Genomic DNA, 18,500 nt, shown 5'->3' on the forward strand with positions numbered 1-18,500 from the left:
TGCAGCAAACCACCACGGCACACTCTTACCTATGTAACAAACCTGCATGTCCTAAACATGTACCCTGGAACTTAAATTATTAAAAAGCTTGAGCACATACTGTACAGTAGACATTGCAGCTCATCTGTGTCTACCCAGTGCCTGCACATAGTGGGTGATCCTGGTCCTCCCAGAGTCTAGCAGCTGATGACCCCCTTCTGAAATCCTTTTTTTTTTTTTTTTGACAGAGCCTCACTCTGTTGCTCAGGCTAGAGTACAATGTTTTGCCATTTTGGCCAGTCTGGTCTTGAACTTCTGACCTTAGGCAATCCACTCACCTCGGCCTCCAAAAGTGCTGGGATTACAGGCATGAGCCAGCATGCCCAACCGAGGCTTAACCTTTTGAAAGAGCACTGGCTCCTATGTGCAGACTAAGGGAAGGCAAGGACAGTTAGGAGGCTACTGCAGTGAGCCAGGCAATGGGTTTGGTGGCCTGGGCACGTGGCAGGTGCAGGAGATAAGACGTGTTCTGGAATTATTTTAATCTAAATCCCTTCAGAGATTTGCTGACGGACTGGATTTAGGGTGTGAGAGAAAGACAGGAATTAAGGTTGACTCCAAAGGTTTTAATAAGTTTGGAGTCAGCTGAAGGGACAAATTTGCAAGTGGAAATTGAGAGTTTAGTTTGTTCTTATCAAATCTGAGATGCTCATGAGATATTTAGAAATGTTGCGTTTGTGGCTGGATGTCTGACTAAAGACCAGGAGAGAGGTACGGGCTGGAGATGCAGACTTAGAAGTCACCGGGAGAGGGAGGTTATGCAAAGCCATATGACTAGAGACCTCAGAAATGAATGTAGATAAAGAAGACAGAGAACAAAGGTCTGGGACACTCCCAAGGTACAGAACTCAGGGGGATGGGGGAGGAACCAGTAAGGGAGGGATTCTATAAGTCAATTGAAAAAGGATTTCAGGGCTGGGCACAGTGGCTCACGCCTGTAATCCCAGCACTTTGGGAGGCTGAGGCAGGCGGGTGGATCACGAGGTCAGGAGATCGAAACCATCCTGATTAACACAGTGAAACCCTGTCTCTATGAAAAATACAAAAAATTAGCCAGGTATAGTACCTGCCTGTAGTCCCAGGTACTTGGGAGGCTGAGGCAGGAGACTTGCTTGAAACTGGGAGGCAGTGGTTGCAATAAGCTGAGATGGCACCACTGCATTCTAGCCTGAGCGACAGAGGGAAGCTCCGTCTCAAAAAAAAAAAGCAAAACAAAAAACAACAACAAAAAACAATTTCAGAAGGGGTCATCAGCTGCTAGATGCTGGGAAGACCAGAAGCACCATGTGCAGGCACTGGGTAGACACAGATGAGCTGCAATGTCTACTCTACAGTAGGTGCTCAGGCTTTTTAATAATTTAAGTTATATGGTACATGTTCAGGATAGGCAGTTTTGTTAGAGGTAAGTGCACCATGGTGGTTTGCCGCACCTATCAACCCATCACCTAGGTATTAAGCCTATTTGTACTAAAAATACAAAAAAATTAGTCAGACATGGTGGCGCACAACTGTGATCCCCACTATCTGGGAGGCTGACACGTGAGAATTGCTTGAACCCAGGAGGTAGAGGTTGCAGTAAGCTGAGATCTTGCCACTGCACCCCAGCCTGGGCAACAGAGCAAGACTCTGTCTCAAAAAAAAAAAAAAAGGTTAAGTCTGGTCATATCTCTCCTCTACTCCCCCAGATTGCTCCCTATCTCACTCAGACTAGGAGCCATTGCCTTTAAAATGCCCTACCAGGCCCTCCATGCTCTGTCCCCGCTCATCTCTCTCTGACTCCACCTGCTCAAGCTGCATTGACATCTTTGTGGTTCCTTCTGTCAAGAATGCCCCTCCCTCAGATGCCCCTGTGGCTCACTCTCTCAACTTCCTTCAGGTCTCTGCTCAAATGTCACCTTATCACAGCAGCTTCTCTGCCCACCCCAAATAGCAACCCTATCCCTAGCCCACCCCTTCCTGTCGGCTAATCCTTTTTCTCTCCATACTACTTACATATTTATCATCTTTTTCTACTGAGGACAAGAATATTGTTCTGCTTACTGTTCAATTCCCAGAATCTAGCACAGTGTCCCATTGTGTTGTAGGTACTTGGTACTTATTGAATGAATGAAAACTTGTTAAATAAAGGCATGTGGAAATCAAGATGTTACTTTTTGGGAACATCAGAGTGAGACTTAATCCCTCAATCCCTAAACCGAATCCATTTTCCTACACATATCAGAGAAAGGAGATTAGCTTGGTAAATCACATTCACAAAAGGAAGTCAATTAGTGACCCTAATCTTAAAGTTGGCCCAATTGGATCTGAGCAATTTTTGACTTCAAGATTCATGTTTTGAGGAGGATTTTGCTGAGGTGTATATAACTTACAACTCGTACCCACAAACCTGGAATGTCTAAACTTTCATCCAAGTTGGATTTCGAGTTACTAGGTCATTGGAACTTTGCCCTTTTCAATCCTTATAACCCTCCTAACATCTCTGTATGAAAAGAACACGTATCATTCTTCCTTCTCTGGTGACTACTGGACTAATATACAGCATTAAGTAAAAATACAGCATTAAGTAAAAGACCAGATCATGGGCTTGAAAAGCAAACTAAAAAGGATTTAAAGGCTTAAGAACTTGTCTTAATTCAAAGAGCATGTTAAGCCCACCTAACATGAACTTGAATAACTCACCACTTAATTAAGTAGCTCCACAATAGCTCCACTCCTCCAGTTTTTTTTAAGGTGAGCCAAAACATTAGTTGTGGAGATGAGAGCGGGGTGGTACTTTTACAACCAGAAACTTAACTTTTGGTCTGGGGATCCGTGGAAGTCCCTGAGACCCTTTTAGGAAATCTGAGGTCAACATTATTTTCATGGTACTACAACATTACAGGTTGAGTGAGGTTCCCTGATCTGAAAAATCCAAAAATCTGATATGTTTCAAAATCTAGAATGTTTTGAGCGCTGACATGAGGATCAAAGGACACGCTCATTGGAGCAGTTTGGCTTTCAGAATTAGGGAAGCTGAACTGGTAAGCATGTAATGCAAATCTTTCAAAATCTGAAAAAAGCCTGAGATCTGAAACACTCCTGGTCCCAAGCATTTCATTCAAGGAATATTCAATCTGTTAGTTGCTTTTTTGACACTCTCTCACAAGTGTACAAGAGTTTGCGAGACCACACAATATGCGATCTCCCAGAGACTGAAACAGAAACATATGAGAATCTGTCTTCTAATTAAGCCAAACGTCAAAAAGATTTGCAAAAAGGTAGAACGATGCCACTCTTTGTTATTTTTTTGTAAAGCTATTTTTCATTAAAAATTTTTGTCAACTTGTAATGAGTTATCTTTAAATACTTTTAAAAGATCTTAATTTCTAATATGGTAAATATTAAAATATATCCTTTTGGAGATTATAACAAAACATTTCAGGTCTTAAATTTGTCAAAGAAGTGTTTACGTAGTTTTGAGAATTTCTGCCTTAGATATACCACATAGCGCACCTTCTGTCATTAAGAAACATGTCACAGCTTCTAGAGCTATAAGGTATTTTGCTCCCTTGCTTTAACCACACCCTTAAGATGTCACCAAATCCACAGTAAACCAATAACCAGCAGAGGACTCCCACTACTTAAGCTCAGGGTTTTTCCAGTAAATACCCTTCCCCTCTCCCCCAAGTACAAATCACCTATTTGTTGAAGCCCACCTCCCATTATCGTGAATCAACCATATAGCCAGTGCCATGTTTTAGCAAATAATATAAATGTATTTTGTAATTCAAACAAAAGCTTCTGTTAACATTATTGCTAACATGGCTAGACACTCACTAAATTTGGTGGGTCTGCTTAGGACGATGGTCTGAACACATGCGACATTCATTTTGGAGCCACCTGAAAAACAAGGATTCATCATCCAGCTGAAACCGAAGACAGATTTTTTACCAAACTGGAGGGAATTCTGAAATGGTTAACCAAATCTGTGGGATACAGAATGCACAAAATTCTCTTGTGGAGTTGCTGGAGTGATAGGGCAGCTCAGAGGTAACCATTTAGAACGTTTGCAACTAAGGTATGAGACCTGTATTACAAGTAACAAAAAAACATGCCATATATACTTTAAATGCTGGAGTTGAAGACACACACTAGTTTCAAGTATTACACCCCCTCCCTCCAAGTGAAGCAGCCCATTCAAAGCTGCTAACTTGAAACTGCATGCCACATGTCTCAGGATGAACAGCACCAACAAGGGCTTCTTTAGTGATGGGTAATAACTCTCTCAAACAATAGAGGGCAGGCCAGCTAGTTTATTCAAATGGAATCTAAACCTTAGATCTCTGGCTTAACAATAACAGGAGAAACCTTTATAGACACAGTAAATCTTGCATTAAATCAGAGGTGGTTTAAATCAATCTTGCAACTTCTAATGTTCTGGGCTGGCAACTACAGCATGACAAATGTTTAGTGCAGTTACAAAATCACATTGTACTTTCCTTGGCTACCAAACCTTAAACAAATCCGAAAAATGTACCGTTTCACAAAGGCTTTACCATATACCCGCTGCTGCCAGTCTCAAGTAATTATGGTTTCTTCATTCCCCAGGAACATTTCTAAATAAGAGGATTTTTCTTTGATCTGCTCACCTTGAAGTGTATAAGAACTCAGAGAATAAGTTTAAAGAATGAAGATTAACTGAGATGCCAAGAAAAGTTTTTATTGTAAGCACAGTGAGCAGAGAGAGATGTCTTCTCACACAAAGTGGCCACAAGGTCTGCAATTAACTAAATCTCTTTGACAAGCCTTCATTGGTTTAAAGCATATGAATTAGCTTCTTGCTATCAGGTGTACATCATTTCTGCCATGTGGGACATTTTCTTGGGAATATACAAGTAATACTCCATGTAGCCTGACAGGTCCTCAATGGTCACATCATCCACAAAGACTCGAGCTTGCTCCGAACAGGATCGGGGAGAGCCAGACAGAGTTCTGGTGTGCAGCGACTGAGAGTAGTCCTCAAGTGTGGATCTTCGTTCTGGAGCCAAGGGAGGGACATTCTGCAGGCCTGAAAAGGAATAGACTTCCATATCATGCCATCTCTTACACTGGCACTCCTTGCCTATGCATGTGCATGGCTTGCCCTGGTTTAGCTTAGAAACTGATTGAAAGTCAGAGAGATCACTGGCTTTGAGACTTGCTTGTGAGACTTGGGTAGCGTCAGAGGAGTCTTCCTTCTTACTCTCTGATGGGAGCCTTGGAACAGAAGTTCTCAAAGGCTCAACAACTGCCCCTGTGTGATTAGCATCGAGAGAAGTTGTGCTTTCTCCCGCACTGAACTCTTTAGGGGTTGAAATTCCCAGCCCACTGCTCCCATCAGGGGTGTCAGTCTGGCTTTTGTGCTTGAGTTGACTACTGGAAGAAGATGCTATTGTACTGCAATGTATAAACTTTGGAGGATGAAGGACAGGTGACTTAGAACGTCGACGACGCTGAGTTCTCACTGCTCCTCGTGAAGACTTCCTTGTAGACCTAAGAGGAAAATAAATACACAAGAAGATGTTGAGATACAGAGCTGTCCTCAACAGATTCTTTATGCGAGTAGGAAAGTTACCTCCCCTCAGATTTATGAGTCTAAGGTCATAATTTCCTCCAAGAGATGCAGCTGCTTCTATTTCCATGCTGCCTAAGTATTTGTGTCTCAAAAACTTCAACATCATCTTATTAGCAAGCAAAGAACCAGGTGAGATAATGGTATTTTTTAACTGAATCACTTGGGCCAAACATTTGGAACTGAACACATGCCTTGTCCCAACTCTCAGAGGGTCTGAGGGAAGTACCTCAGACAGACAACTGAAACAGATTCTGTAAAGCCTAAATATAGTGCCCTAAACTTGAATATATTCTATATGCTATAGCAGCTTCAGAACCACTGTGAGGCTGTTACAAATGACCATTATGCCATTACTATTACATAGATTTCTGATTCATTTATCATTGGTAACAGCCAATCATCCAAAACCAACCAAAAAACTAACAATATTTACAACCCCTGAGGTTGTAAATATTTCAGATACTGAGAATTACTGGACACACTATGTAAGATAACTATTCATAAAATATTTAAATAAATTAAAGAAATGAACGAACTTGAAACTGCTAAGTGAATCAGAGACAAGAACCAAACAGGACACTGAAAAACAAAAATATTTTTATTTGGAATTAAACTAAATGAATAGGCTAAACAGAACACAGCAGTCCCATCTTAACCATAGCTTCACTTTCTATAGTTTCAGTTATCTGCAGTCAACCTTGGTCTGAAAATATTAAATAAATTCCAGAAATAAGCAATTCATAAGCTTTAAATTACGCCCATTGTGAGTGGCATGATGAAATCTTGCACGATCCTGCTCAGTCCTACCTGGGATGTGAATCGTCTCTTTGTCCAGGGTATTCACACTATATATGCTACCTACCTATCAGTCACTTAGTAGCCATCTTCATGATCAGATCAACTATCATGGTACTGCAGTGCTTGTGTTCAAGTAACTCTTATTTTACTTAACAATGGCCCCAAAGTGCAAGAGTAGTGATGCTGGCAACGTGGGTATACCAAGAAAAGCCATGAAGTACTTCTGCTGTGATTAGAATGTGTCACCCAAAAGTTCATGTGTTGTAAACTTGGTCCCCAGTGCATCAGTGCTGAGACCTTTGGGGGTGACTGGGTCTCGAGGGCTCTGCCTTCAAGAATGGATTAATCCATCTACAGATTAATGTATTAAACGGTTATTCGGGGAGAGGGATAGTTATCAAAGAATGGCTCTGTTATAAAAGACAGTTTGGCCATTTCTCATGAGCCCATTGCCACGTGACATCCTTTCCCATATTACGATGCAGCAATGAAACACCAGATGCTGATGCCGTGCTCTTAGACTTCCCAGCCTCCAGAATTATAAGAAATAAGTCTCTTTAAAAATTACCTAGTCTCAGGTAATTTTTAGGTATTGAGTTATAGCAACAGAAAATGAACTAAGAGGGCTTTAAGTGAAAAGGTGAAAGTTCTTGACTTAATAAGGAAAACAAATCATATACTGAGGTTGCTAGGATCTACAGTAAGAACAAATCTCCTACCTGTAAAATTGTGAAGAAGGAAAAACAAATTTGTGATAGTCTTGCTGTTGCACTTCAAACTGTGAAAGTTACAGCCACAGTGCATGGTAAGTCCTCAGTTAAGATGGAAAAGGCATTAAATTTGTAGGTGGAAGACATGAACAACACGTGTTCTGACTGATGGGAAATGGGTTTGATATTGTCTTGCAGTTTCAAGTCCACTGGGGTTCTTAGAATGTATCCCCTATTAATAAGGGGGACTTGTACAGGCAGCTAAAGAAAGAATTACTGACTGGAAAATAAATCTGAATTATTTCTAACAAAGGCCAACAAACTATAGTCTGTGGGTCAAATCTGGCTCCCTACCTGTTTTTGTACAGCGTATGGACACTGCTCCAGTGGGCTAGCACTGCAAGTCACAGAGACTGGGCTAGGGCATCCTCCCCTGCCCTATTCTCCCTGCCTGCCTTCCTAGCCAATGGACATGTTGCACCACTGCCCAGCACCCACACTGGCTAACAACTACATGTTGAGTCTCTACTGTTGGCAACTGCTGATCATTGAGAGGCAGAATCTCAGTTCAAGACTCCAGCCAGTGCTGGGAGCTCTGGAGAAGAAAAGAGCATGCGGGGATCTGAGTGTCACTGCGACAGAGAGTAAAACTGACCCTGGCACTACCTGCTACCCACCCATTCCACAAGGTTCTCCTTTCAGGCTAGTCACTTCATCCTGAGACTGTCTCAACAACTGAAAACAAAATGTGTCCACCAGCCAGGATGGCCAACCCCAGGCAAACAGGGTAGGGTAGGAGGTTTCTCTCTTATATAAGCACTTATTAATATCCTGGGATTTTTGCTTCTTGGCCTCCAAAGCCTAAAAAATTTACCACATGGTGCTTTACAAAAAAACTTTGCCAACCCCTGACCTAAAAGGCAGTATAGAAACAAGGTTTTGGAAAAAATGTAAAAGTTAAGAGAGATGAGAGTAATTCTGGAATCTTGAATAAATGTATATAGAGAACAGAGGACAATGACTTTTAAAGACGCAATGACTGAGAAATTTTCTGAATTGATAAGAGAATCTATGAATGCAGGAAGTACACTAGAGCAGGACAAATAAAAAGAAATCCACATAGATATGCTCTAGCAAAACTACAGAATAGCAAAAACAACAAGATCTTGACAGCAGCCAGAGACTAGAGAGATTTCCAAAATAGTAACGATTAGATTGAAGGTATGCCTTTCACTATCAATGTAATGAAACCAGAAGATAATGAACTATACCTTGAAGTGCTAAGAGAAAATAACTGTTAATCTAGAAATATAATGTCAACAAGTATATCAACTTTATCTTTCAAAAACAAGTATGAAATAAAGACATTTTCAGATAAATGAAAGCAAAGTACAGTTGGTCTTCTGTATCCATGCATTCTACACCTATGGATTCGACCAACATCAGACTGAAAATATCCAGGAAAAAAACAATTCCACAAAATTCCAAAAAGCAAAACTTGAATTTGCTGTGCTCTGAGTACTATGCTGACTCCATGTGAGTGAAGTGTTGTGTAAGCATTGTGGTGGATATTACAAGTAATCTAGAGTTGATTTAAAGTATACAGGTGAATGAGCATAGGTAATATGCAAATCCTACACCATTCTGTCTAAGAGACATAAGCATCCTCAGATTTTGGTAATGAGAGGGGCGTGTGAGTGGGAATGACCTGGAATCAACCCCCGTGGATAGAGATGATTGTTATTTATCAATAGGACATGATGTCACTTAACATCGGGAGCACCTTTCAAATGTATCCTATATCGAGTTACACAATGCAGAGGTCCTATTTAATAGCAATAAACCTTCACTAAAGAAGCTATTTTGGGAAAAAAGTGAGTGTATATGGGAGGTCTGAGGTGAAAGCATGCTGAGCAAACAAATTATAAGCAAGTAGATAAATCTAAATAAATACTGTCTGCTTAAATAATAATAAAACCTCGTTTGTGAGACAAAAAATAAGTAACATAACTAAAATATTCGGCAACTACATCATGGAAGTCAGGAGATCACAGGAAAAGGATTCTAAGGAGAAGGGCTAAAATACTATTAACTTTTGTCTTTGTTAAAAACATGCATGCTAAAATCAAGGCTAACAACTACTGAAAGAATAGAAACAGACTGTAATCCCAGCATGGGAGGCCAAGCTGGGCAGATCACCTGAGGTCAGGAGTTTGAGACCAGCCTGACGCACATGGTGAAACCCCACCTACTAAAAATATAAAAATTAGCTGGGCATGGTGGCAGGCACCTGTAATCCCAGCTACTCAGGAGGCTGAGGCAGGAGAACTGCTTGAACCTAAGAGGCAGAGGTTGCAGTGAGCTGAGATGGCGCCATTGTCCACCATTGTACACTAGCCTGCGTGACAGAGCTAGACTCTGTCTCAAAAAGAAAACAAAGAAAAAGCAAAAGAATAGAAACAAAGTGTGCCATTTCCAAACCACTAGAGGGAAAAAACAAACAAAATCCTGGCAAACAATTGTTTTTAAAGGAGGAGAGGCAAGGTGAAAAAAGAAAAAAAGAAAAAAAAAAAATAGAAGAAAAGCAGGACAAAGGGAAGGAGGTAAAAAAAGAAAAAAAGCAGGACAAATAAAGTAAAATGGCAGAATCATGTCCACATATATCAATAATCAAATAATGTAAACGCACTAAACTCAGCAGCTAAAAAACTGATGATCAAATTGAATAAATCAGAAAAAAATAAAACCCAGTCATAAACTATTTATATGAAACATACTTAAAATTTGAGAACACAGAATGCTTGAAAGAATAGAAGGCTGGGTGTGGTGGCTCATGTCTATAATCCCAGCACTTTGGGAGGCCAAGACAGGTGGATCACTTAAGGTCAGGGGTTCAAGAGCAGCCTGGCCAACACGGTGAAACCTAATCTTTACTAAAAATACAAAAATTAACCGGGCGTGGTGGCAGACACCTGTAATCCCAGCTACCTGAAGGCCAAGGCAGGAGAACTGCGTGAACCTGAACTCTAGTGTGTGTGACAAAGTAAGAGTGAGACTCTGTCTCAAAACACACACACACACACACACACACACACACACAAGGGAAACACTAACTAGAAGAAAACTTTAAGACAAAAACCATTATGAGGGATTAAGAATGTCACTACATAATAAAAGTTTCAATTCAGGAGGGAAACATTCTAAACCTGAATAAAACTATGCTATAGAACTCTAACAAAATAACCTCAAGAGACATAAAGCAAAAATATAGAATTTAAAGGGAAAATAGACAAAGTCACTTCCATGGGGTATATTTCAACACACATCTTTATTATTTGTAAGTCAAGTTGACCCAAAAATTGAAAAAAAGTTCAACTAACACATTTAGAAGTCATTTAATGAACGTAGAACCTGAGAACAATTAGAGAAGTCCCAATCTTCTCAAATACACACAGAATATATATAAAAATTGATGATGGACTAGGCCAAAAGAAAGTCTCAGCAAATTCAGCAAAAGAAGGATTAGGTCTTTCTCTGATCATTGGGTTTTAAGTTCTGTATCATAACCTACTCTTTTCTGGACACTCAGGAAAGAAATTCCAATAATGTTTTATAACAACCAAATAAAAATCATTTCAGTAAGAAGCTCTTACCCATGCCAACTGTCTTTAGATACACATGTGGTTTTAGGTTTGGGATCGTCTGTTGCTGTTCTGACTGGTGCTCTGACACCTGTGCCTTCTCCAACAGACAGAGATGCTATGGACCTGAAGACAAGAACAAAGTTTATGGCTATAGAAAACTGTAAAATGAGGAGACTATATTGTTATCACTAACTCAAATTCAACATTTATCAATACATCTTTTTCTAGTTTAAGTTTCTCAAACATTGCTTAGCTTTTAGTGTGACTTTTCCTTCAAAATCAAATTTTGAGGATCCCTAAAAGCCCATGATTGCAAAATCATAAGCCAAAGAATGACTGGTAAGTATACCCAGCAGCAGGATATAAACAGACTTTCAGACTGTTTCTATGGGGCAGATCAGGCCTTATGGCCAGAGAATGCTAATGACACTGATGAGTCTCGTTTTATGCAGGCAAACGAGAGTCATGGAACTAAGTTTAGAAGCAAAAACATTAGGAGACTCCATCTAACTTAGAACTGAATACATTTTCAAATATTATTCAACTTTTAGAAAAATATTTTAATTTTTGCAACTAATAAACTTGAAATATTACTCAGAGTTAAATCCTTGTGGTTTAAAATTATACAGATAACATGGGTTCCCAGTAAAGAACACGAAAAAATCTAAAAGCAAGAAAAACAGAATCATCCGTAACCTTACAACCCAGAGACTACCAACATCGAACATTGGTGGAAATCCTTTTGGACTTTTTCCACATACCACACACACATATCCCTCCTACTATATGTGCCATATCGTTGACAAAAATTCTTTTTCTAGAAAGAAACATTAATCTACAAAAATAATGTTCAATGAAACATAAAGTAAAAAGTAACTGGGAATAACCTAAATATTTAATAGAAAAAAATACTGTATTTCTAAATTATGGCGTATCTATACAATGAAATGTTGGGAATTTATTAGAAATTAAGTGTACAAACTATACATACATATGATCTCAACTATGTAAAATAAGTATAGGCTACCATGAACCAGTGGTCAAGATGTTAACAGCAGTTATAGTAAACTGTGATTTTTACTTCCATTTTTATCCTGTTTTGTTTTTGTAAATTTTTCTATAATAAGCATGTATTGTTACAGTCAAAAAGGATATTGTTTTGTAATAAATATATAGAGATTTGTCCTAGTAAGACAAATACCATTAAGGAATCAAAACCTGTTGAACAGGATCATGCTAAATTCCTGGCAAGGCTTGGTTGGTTTATGAGTCAATCCCTCAGATGTCCCACTTCTAAACTGGCAACAATATAAAACAACTAGAAATATATGACACACTACTACACAAGTCTTATTCTGCTTAGTCATGCTAATGATTCACCCTTTCTCTTACTTTGTTTTCTCAAATGTTCTCCTTATCTTCTTATAATTTTATTCAAGGCAGAATACATGCAACAAATATATAATTTTTTTAATTTCAGCTTTTATTTTAGATACAGGTGATACATGTGTAGGATTGCGCATGAGTGTATGGAACTCAGGTCGTGAACACAATACCCAATAGGTAGGTTTTCAACCCACATTCTGCTCCCACCCTCCCCACTCCAGTAGTCAAGTAGGGTCTATTGTTCCCACGTTTATGTCCATGTGTGCTCCATATTTAGCTCCCACTTCTAAGTGAGAACATGTAGTATTTGGTTTTATAAATATATAATTTTTGACCATATATTTTGAAAATTTAAAAAACAATGTTTTAAGTAATTTTTAGGGATACCAAATGACTTATTTTTACTTTTTTGTTTGTTTTTTTTTTTGAGACAGGGTCTCACTCTTGCCCAGGGTGGAGTGCTGTGGCATGAGCTCAGCTTACTCCAACCTCCACCTCCTGGGCTCAAGTGATCCTCCTGCCTCAGCCTACAGAGCAGCTGGGACTACAGGCATGCACTACCACAACTAGCTAATTTTTTGTTTTTTCTGTAGAAAAGGGGCTTTGCCAGCTTGCCCACGCTGGTTTTGAACTCCTAGGCTCAAGTGATCTTGCCCAGCTTGGCCTCCCAAAGTGCTGGAATTACAGGCCTGAGGCATCATGCCCAGCCTGGCTTAATTTTCTATTTCAACTTCTTAAAACGTCAAGAAAAGTCCGTGTATCAAGAGTTACTTACATAAATTTACACACTAAAAGATTTATATGTATAATTGTGTGTATAAATGTCTAGTATTTTCCTGATTTAAAAAATTATTCCTATACAAGAAATCACAAAGGATACACTGCAGCCACAATCTGGAACAATCTGCTTCTCTGCTTTGCTTCCGTTTCCCAAGACAATTTATCAAAGTATTGATATGAACTGGCAAGATGACCATATTAGAAAACTATCGGGAGAAAAGGTGTTTTTGAAGTGTCATGGAAGCAAACATGAGCATCTATAACTCTACTGCACAAATCTATCAGCAAAAAGCTTCTCATTTGATACACCAAAAACAGTACCAGTAATAGGCAAGTGACTATATCAACAACTAACATCTATTTAATTTTTACTTTGTGCTACGTACTGCATGCATTTCTTCATACTGTCTTCAAGGTACCACATAAAGGATGGTTAAGAACGCAAGTTCTGCAGACAGGCTGTCTAGGTTCAAATCCTGGCTCTGCAACTTCTTACCAATGTGACTTTTAGCAAGTAATTTAATTTGTGTGAGTCTCATCTGCAAACTGAAATGACACAAGTATCCATCTCCTAGGGTGGTAGTGAGGATTAAATAATGTCCACAAAGTACTTAACCCAGTGTTGAGGACACACTAAGTGAATAATAAACATTAATGATTATTATTATTACTTGTGGGGTGTTCTACTTTGAGCTTTCAGTGTTTAGTTTCCATTCATGAAAAGAAAAATTCTTATATTCATTAAAAATGTTAGTTCTTTTGGCCTGGGAGAAAACGCTGGGGTGAAGAGTTTTTTCACAAAATGTTACACAGAACATTTTGCAAAGGGTGAAACATTAATATTCAGACAGCAGCTGGTATGCAGGTGCTCTAATTAGTTTGGCCAAAGGGTCCAAGATTATTGATCTCTGTGACAGAACCCTACTGAATAGAGGTTTCCATAGTGATAGGCTTAGCAATCACAGACCATGAAATCTACAATGTCTTCATAGATTTCTATTGGGCCAACCAATTTAATGAAAAATACTATGATTCCTTTGAGACACATGATAAAATCCCTGATGGGATACTGCTTGATAATCTTTGATTAAAAAACCCTCTTCAAAGTTAACAAAAACCAAAACACCCAAGTTAGGAAGGCAAATGAACTGCTACTTTTCAAATTTAATCAAAGGGTTTTTTATTAAAGTAAAAAAAATACTGTGCAGAATCTGGAAGAATGTCACACTATTAGCATTTATATCTTCTTTGAATAATGAGAAATATTAAAAGAGGAAAAGCTTTTTAGGGAAGAGTGACTATCTAAAATGTGTAAATAATTCCAAATAATAATACATATTTAGTTACCCTGATGCATCCACTCTTAATTTCTTGAAAGCAGTCTGTAGACTCTCCTCCTCTCCATCTTTGGCTTCAGATTTCATTGTGTAAGTTTTTACACTATTCAATGTTCCTGTTAACATTAAAAAAGAAAATGAAGTGAGCAAAGTAAAAACAGGCGGGATCAAAAGTATACCTTTTGTTAAAAATTTATATTTCTGTTACCATTACTGTTAGAAGAAAAAAAGCAAATTTGTAAATTTGTATTTCTAAAAGGAAGTTTCAGTGTAGATAACTGAAGACCGTAGGTTTCATTTATTAAGGGGAAACAAATAAAATGATACCAAAAAATGGGTATGTACTATGACAGAATATAAACCGTTCAAATAATTGATGCCAATATCCTATTACACAATTTTGGAAACCAGATGACCTAAAATCTATGTTTCAGTACACATACTTTTTAACAGTGGAAATCTCCCCAGTTGGTCTAGAAACCTATGGACAAAATGACAAGAGAAATAAAAGAGAACAGCTCAAATCATAGCACTCTGATTCTTTAAAATGACACTGTTTGTCTGGCCCAACCCTAGTTGAGTACAACTTCATGACACAGGATAGCATTTCTCTAAAGCAATCCTGACCCAGACAGCTATGTTCAGGAAGACATGTTTTAGAGAACAAGATGTTACCACTGTTGAAGCAGAATTAGAAATATACTCTACCAATAAGGTTGATACTTCATTTTGTGTTTTTTTTTTTTTTTTCCATAGCCTGGAGTAGTATAATTGTTAAACAATTAATGAACTACACTTGTGACCCCCCCAAAAAAATTCATTGTGCATGAGTGAAAAAAAATTTCTTTAGCCAGAAGGTTGAAAGAAAAAAATATAAACTACTATTGTGTAGACTCTTAACTAATCTGATTAACCGAAGTCCTCCATATTTTCCACCTGATTTTTATCTTTAAACAAAGAAAGGGAGAAGAATCAACCAAAGCAACAAGAAATGCAACAGAGAAGTCGACTAATAAATAAATCCTTGAATCTAGTCTCCAAATTATTTTTTTCACTCAGGGTTATTAGAACCAAATCTTGAATAAAAATAAAGCAAACCATCATCTATGAACACTATCAGAGAGAATCAGAAAGAAAAAGTACAACAAAAAAATAGAAATAGAGGGGTTTTTTTTTTTTTTGAGACAAGAATCTTGCTTTGTCACCCAGGCTGCAGTGCAGTGGCACAATCTCAGCTCACTACAACCTCCACCTCCCAGGTTCAAGCGATTCTCCTGCCTCAGCCTCCCCAGTAGCTGGAACTAAAGGCGAGTGTCACCACGCCCAACTAATTTTTGTACCTTTAGTAGAGATGGGGTTTCACCATTTCTAAGCTGTTACCCCCCACCCCTTTCCACCCCATCCCGCTTAGGCATTCTTAGAGGGAGCAATGCCTCTCCACTGGCTTTTGGGTCCTCTCTGATTCATAACTGCTGGTTTCTCAGGGTGGCTCCGAAGTTATTGAGACCGCTAACATTCCAAGGTCAAGGTGTCATAATGTTTGATATAATGTAACCATGTAGTACCAGCAGCAAAATAAAGAGGCAAGGAATCAGAAGTTCTCACTTATTTATTTGCAGAAGTTAAGGTATTGTAAGCAGAGCTCTCTGGGGAACACTGAAAACAGTCTCAAAATAATTCAGCTACTAAAAAAAAAAAAAAAAAAAATCACCCAGCCTGCACCTCAACTTCTCAGGACAAAAATAATAATAATAATAATACACTCTTCACATACATTTTGCTGGTTTATTTAAGTACACGAACATGAAGAAACACTATCCACACAATCCCATGCACAATAAACTCCTATATACCTGGGGCAAAAGGTGAGCAATCACTTATCCAGTATTTTCAAAGCTTCACATCATCTAAAAAAAGGACTACGGTAAGTTGTAAACAAATTATTCCTGCTGATAGAACTAAATTGAGGTTTGACTTACAGTGTTCCTCATTACCTTATGACCCATTAGTCAATGTTCAGCCCTTACAGAGTTAGCAAATCATCTGAGCCAATCTCCCCAACTCGCAGACCCCACATAAGTCCTCTTTAACCCTCTCTGGAAATCAGTCAACATATTTATGTACACGTCAAATTTAAGTATACACTGCTGAATCCTACAGGCAGAAATTCATTTCTTCCACACATATTTACAGAATTCCTACCACGTGCATGATACTAGACCGAATGCTAGGGACAGAAGCCTAAACTCCATTTCTGTAAGGCCTAGAATCTCATTCCTGCGCTCCCAGAGCTTACAATGTTAACACTGCGCTAAGAGGCTCTGAACCCACAGACGTAACTTCTAATTATACCATGCTGACTAATAGCATGGCAGGTGATCACACTAGATGTTAATACAAACTTTACATTCCTGTTGACACACTAAAAAAATCTATCATCTAAAAAGCAAAACAGGCCAAAATTATAATCTGGCTATAGACTAAAACTTCAGGGATGAAGTTCTGTCCAAACGATTTTCAGACTTTCAGCATTTTTGACTACTCGCCTTGTTTCTGTTAATTTAGCCCAGAGCAAAGGTGTTAGGCGTAACTTTAAGAGCTAGAGGAGAGCATGTTTGTAATTATAAAAAGCTCACTATGCCCCTGTGCATCCCCAGATCCCCATTCACTGAAAGCAAGGGCTGTACAACTAACTGGACAACAGATATAACTGGCTGGCCCTTCGTCATTAATATTAAATTTGTGGGAGACAGTCTTGGCGTTTTCACTGCAGTGAACTCTTAAAGTTGAACGATCTCCAGAGATGAAACTTTAAAGCCTATTCCAAGTTACTTTGTGTTAACTCAAACCACACTGGGCAATTTAACTGTGCCTCGGATTTTCCACAACCTTACAAAAATTACAAAGTTCTTCGAAGTTCCTCCATCAAAAGGACAAATTCCTGGTTTTTCTCTTTCAACGAAAGAAATGCGTCACAATCTTATTTGTATCTTGCCGTTTTAACCAAGACCTCCTTGAATCTCAAGTCTAGGTCTACATTTCCAGGCCCCTGAGAAGACCAGAGAACGATTAATAAGGGATGCGCGGGTAAGCGTTGTCATCACAATGTTAAAGATATCGAAACTCCCAGACCACCAGGAAGCGCTGAGTACGGGAAAGAAAACCCTGCCCAGCAACTCGAATAGACAAACTAGACCGGTAGAAAACAATCGGTCCCCAGGACAAAAAGCACATTCACACCTTCCTCTGCAACCGACTCATCCCTTTACACTCGCAGTGCTGCAACCAAAACACGAAGTTATTTCTTTTCATCCGGAGTGTGGACCTGTCGCGGTTAAACATGAACCGAGGAAAATTCCTGCTCAGAACCCGGGGGGAGAAGGCGTCGGAGAGGACCGGACTGTCCAGGGGCTCCGCCCGTCAGGGGTCTCCAGCTGGCAAGTTGCGCTCCTCGGGAGATTCCCGGTGTCAGAACGAGAGGCTGGAGTCGGAGCGAGGCACAAGGGATGAGGGAGAAGAAACGAGTGGGGCCGAAGAGGCAGCCAACGAGAATGGGGCTACGAGGAGAGCGGGAAAGGGCGGCCAAGGAGGGCGAAAAGGGGAAGCTGCCGCTGGGCGGGAGACGGCGGAGGAGCGGAACGGGGCGGGGGCCGCGGGAGGACAGAAAGGCGGGAAGGGGAGAGAGCGCGGAACTCGGAACTCCAGCAGGTACAGGCCGCGGCGGAGGAGGGGGCGCGGAGAGGCCCAGGCCTAGCCCAGGGAAACGACGCGACTCGAGGCGGGCGGGCCCGGAGAAAGCCGCCCGCGGCCCGGCCGGCTGTGGAGGCCGAGACGCGGTACCGTGGCCGCTCTCCCTCACGTCAGGGCACTTACCTCCTCGCAGCTGGGGCACTCGAGTGATCCGACGCCGTCAGTTCCGAGCTTTTCTCCCGAATCTCGGCTCCCGACTGACCCGGATCCAAACCCGCCAAGAGGGCGGCCCGCGCCTCAGGAGTTGCACTGAGCCTGCGCATTCCCGTCTGCGTCCCGTCCCCCTACTCATGCTCCTCCCACCCCAGTGAGTCGGCAGCGCGGCAGGCGACGGCTACGCAGGCGCAGGACGGCGCCCGCGCCTCTCTAATGCCCCGTACCCGCCCCCTTCGGTAGCACGTGCGCATTACATCATTTCCTGTTATTCTTCGGGTTTTCTCCTCCCAGTGGCGTGGGTTTGCTC

The 18,500-nt window shown here is 40.2% G+C and overlaps 1 protein-coding gene across 1 annotated transcript; it reads right to left on the bottom strand.

Annotated features, from left to right (window-relative positions):
• Positions 1 to 4,316: 4,316 nt before the first annotated feature.
• On the bottom strand, positions 4,317 to 18,236 carry OSER1 (oxidative stress responsive serine rich 1). The gene is made up of 4 exons (XM_035298666.3): positions 18,161 to 18,236; positions 14,298 to 14,403; positions 10,794 to 10,907; positions 4,317 to 5,550 (listed from the first exon to the last, which is right to left on the bottom strand). The coding sequence occupies exons 2-4, from the start codon at positions 14,372 to 14,374 to the stop codon at positions 4,863 to 4,865; spliced, it is 879 nt and encodes a 292-aa protein (XP_035154557.2). The 5' UTR covers positions 14,375 to 14,403; positions 18,161 to 18,236; the 3' UTR covers positions 4,317 to 4,862.
• Between the last annotated feature and the right edge of the window lie 264 nt (positions 18,237 to 18,500).

This window comes from Callithrix jacchus, chromosome 5 (genome assembly GCF_049354715.1).
Source record: "Callithrix jacchus isolate 240 chromosome 5, calJac240_pri, whole genome shotgun sequence".
Taxonomy (NCBI): domain Eukaryota; kingdom Metazoa; phylum Chordata; class Mammalia; order Primates; family Cebidae; genus Callithrix; species Callithrix jacchus.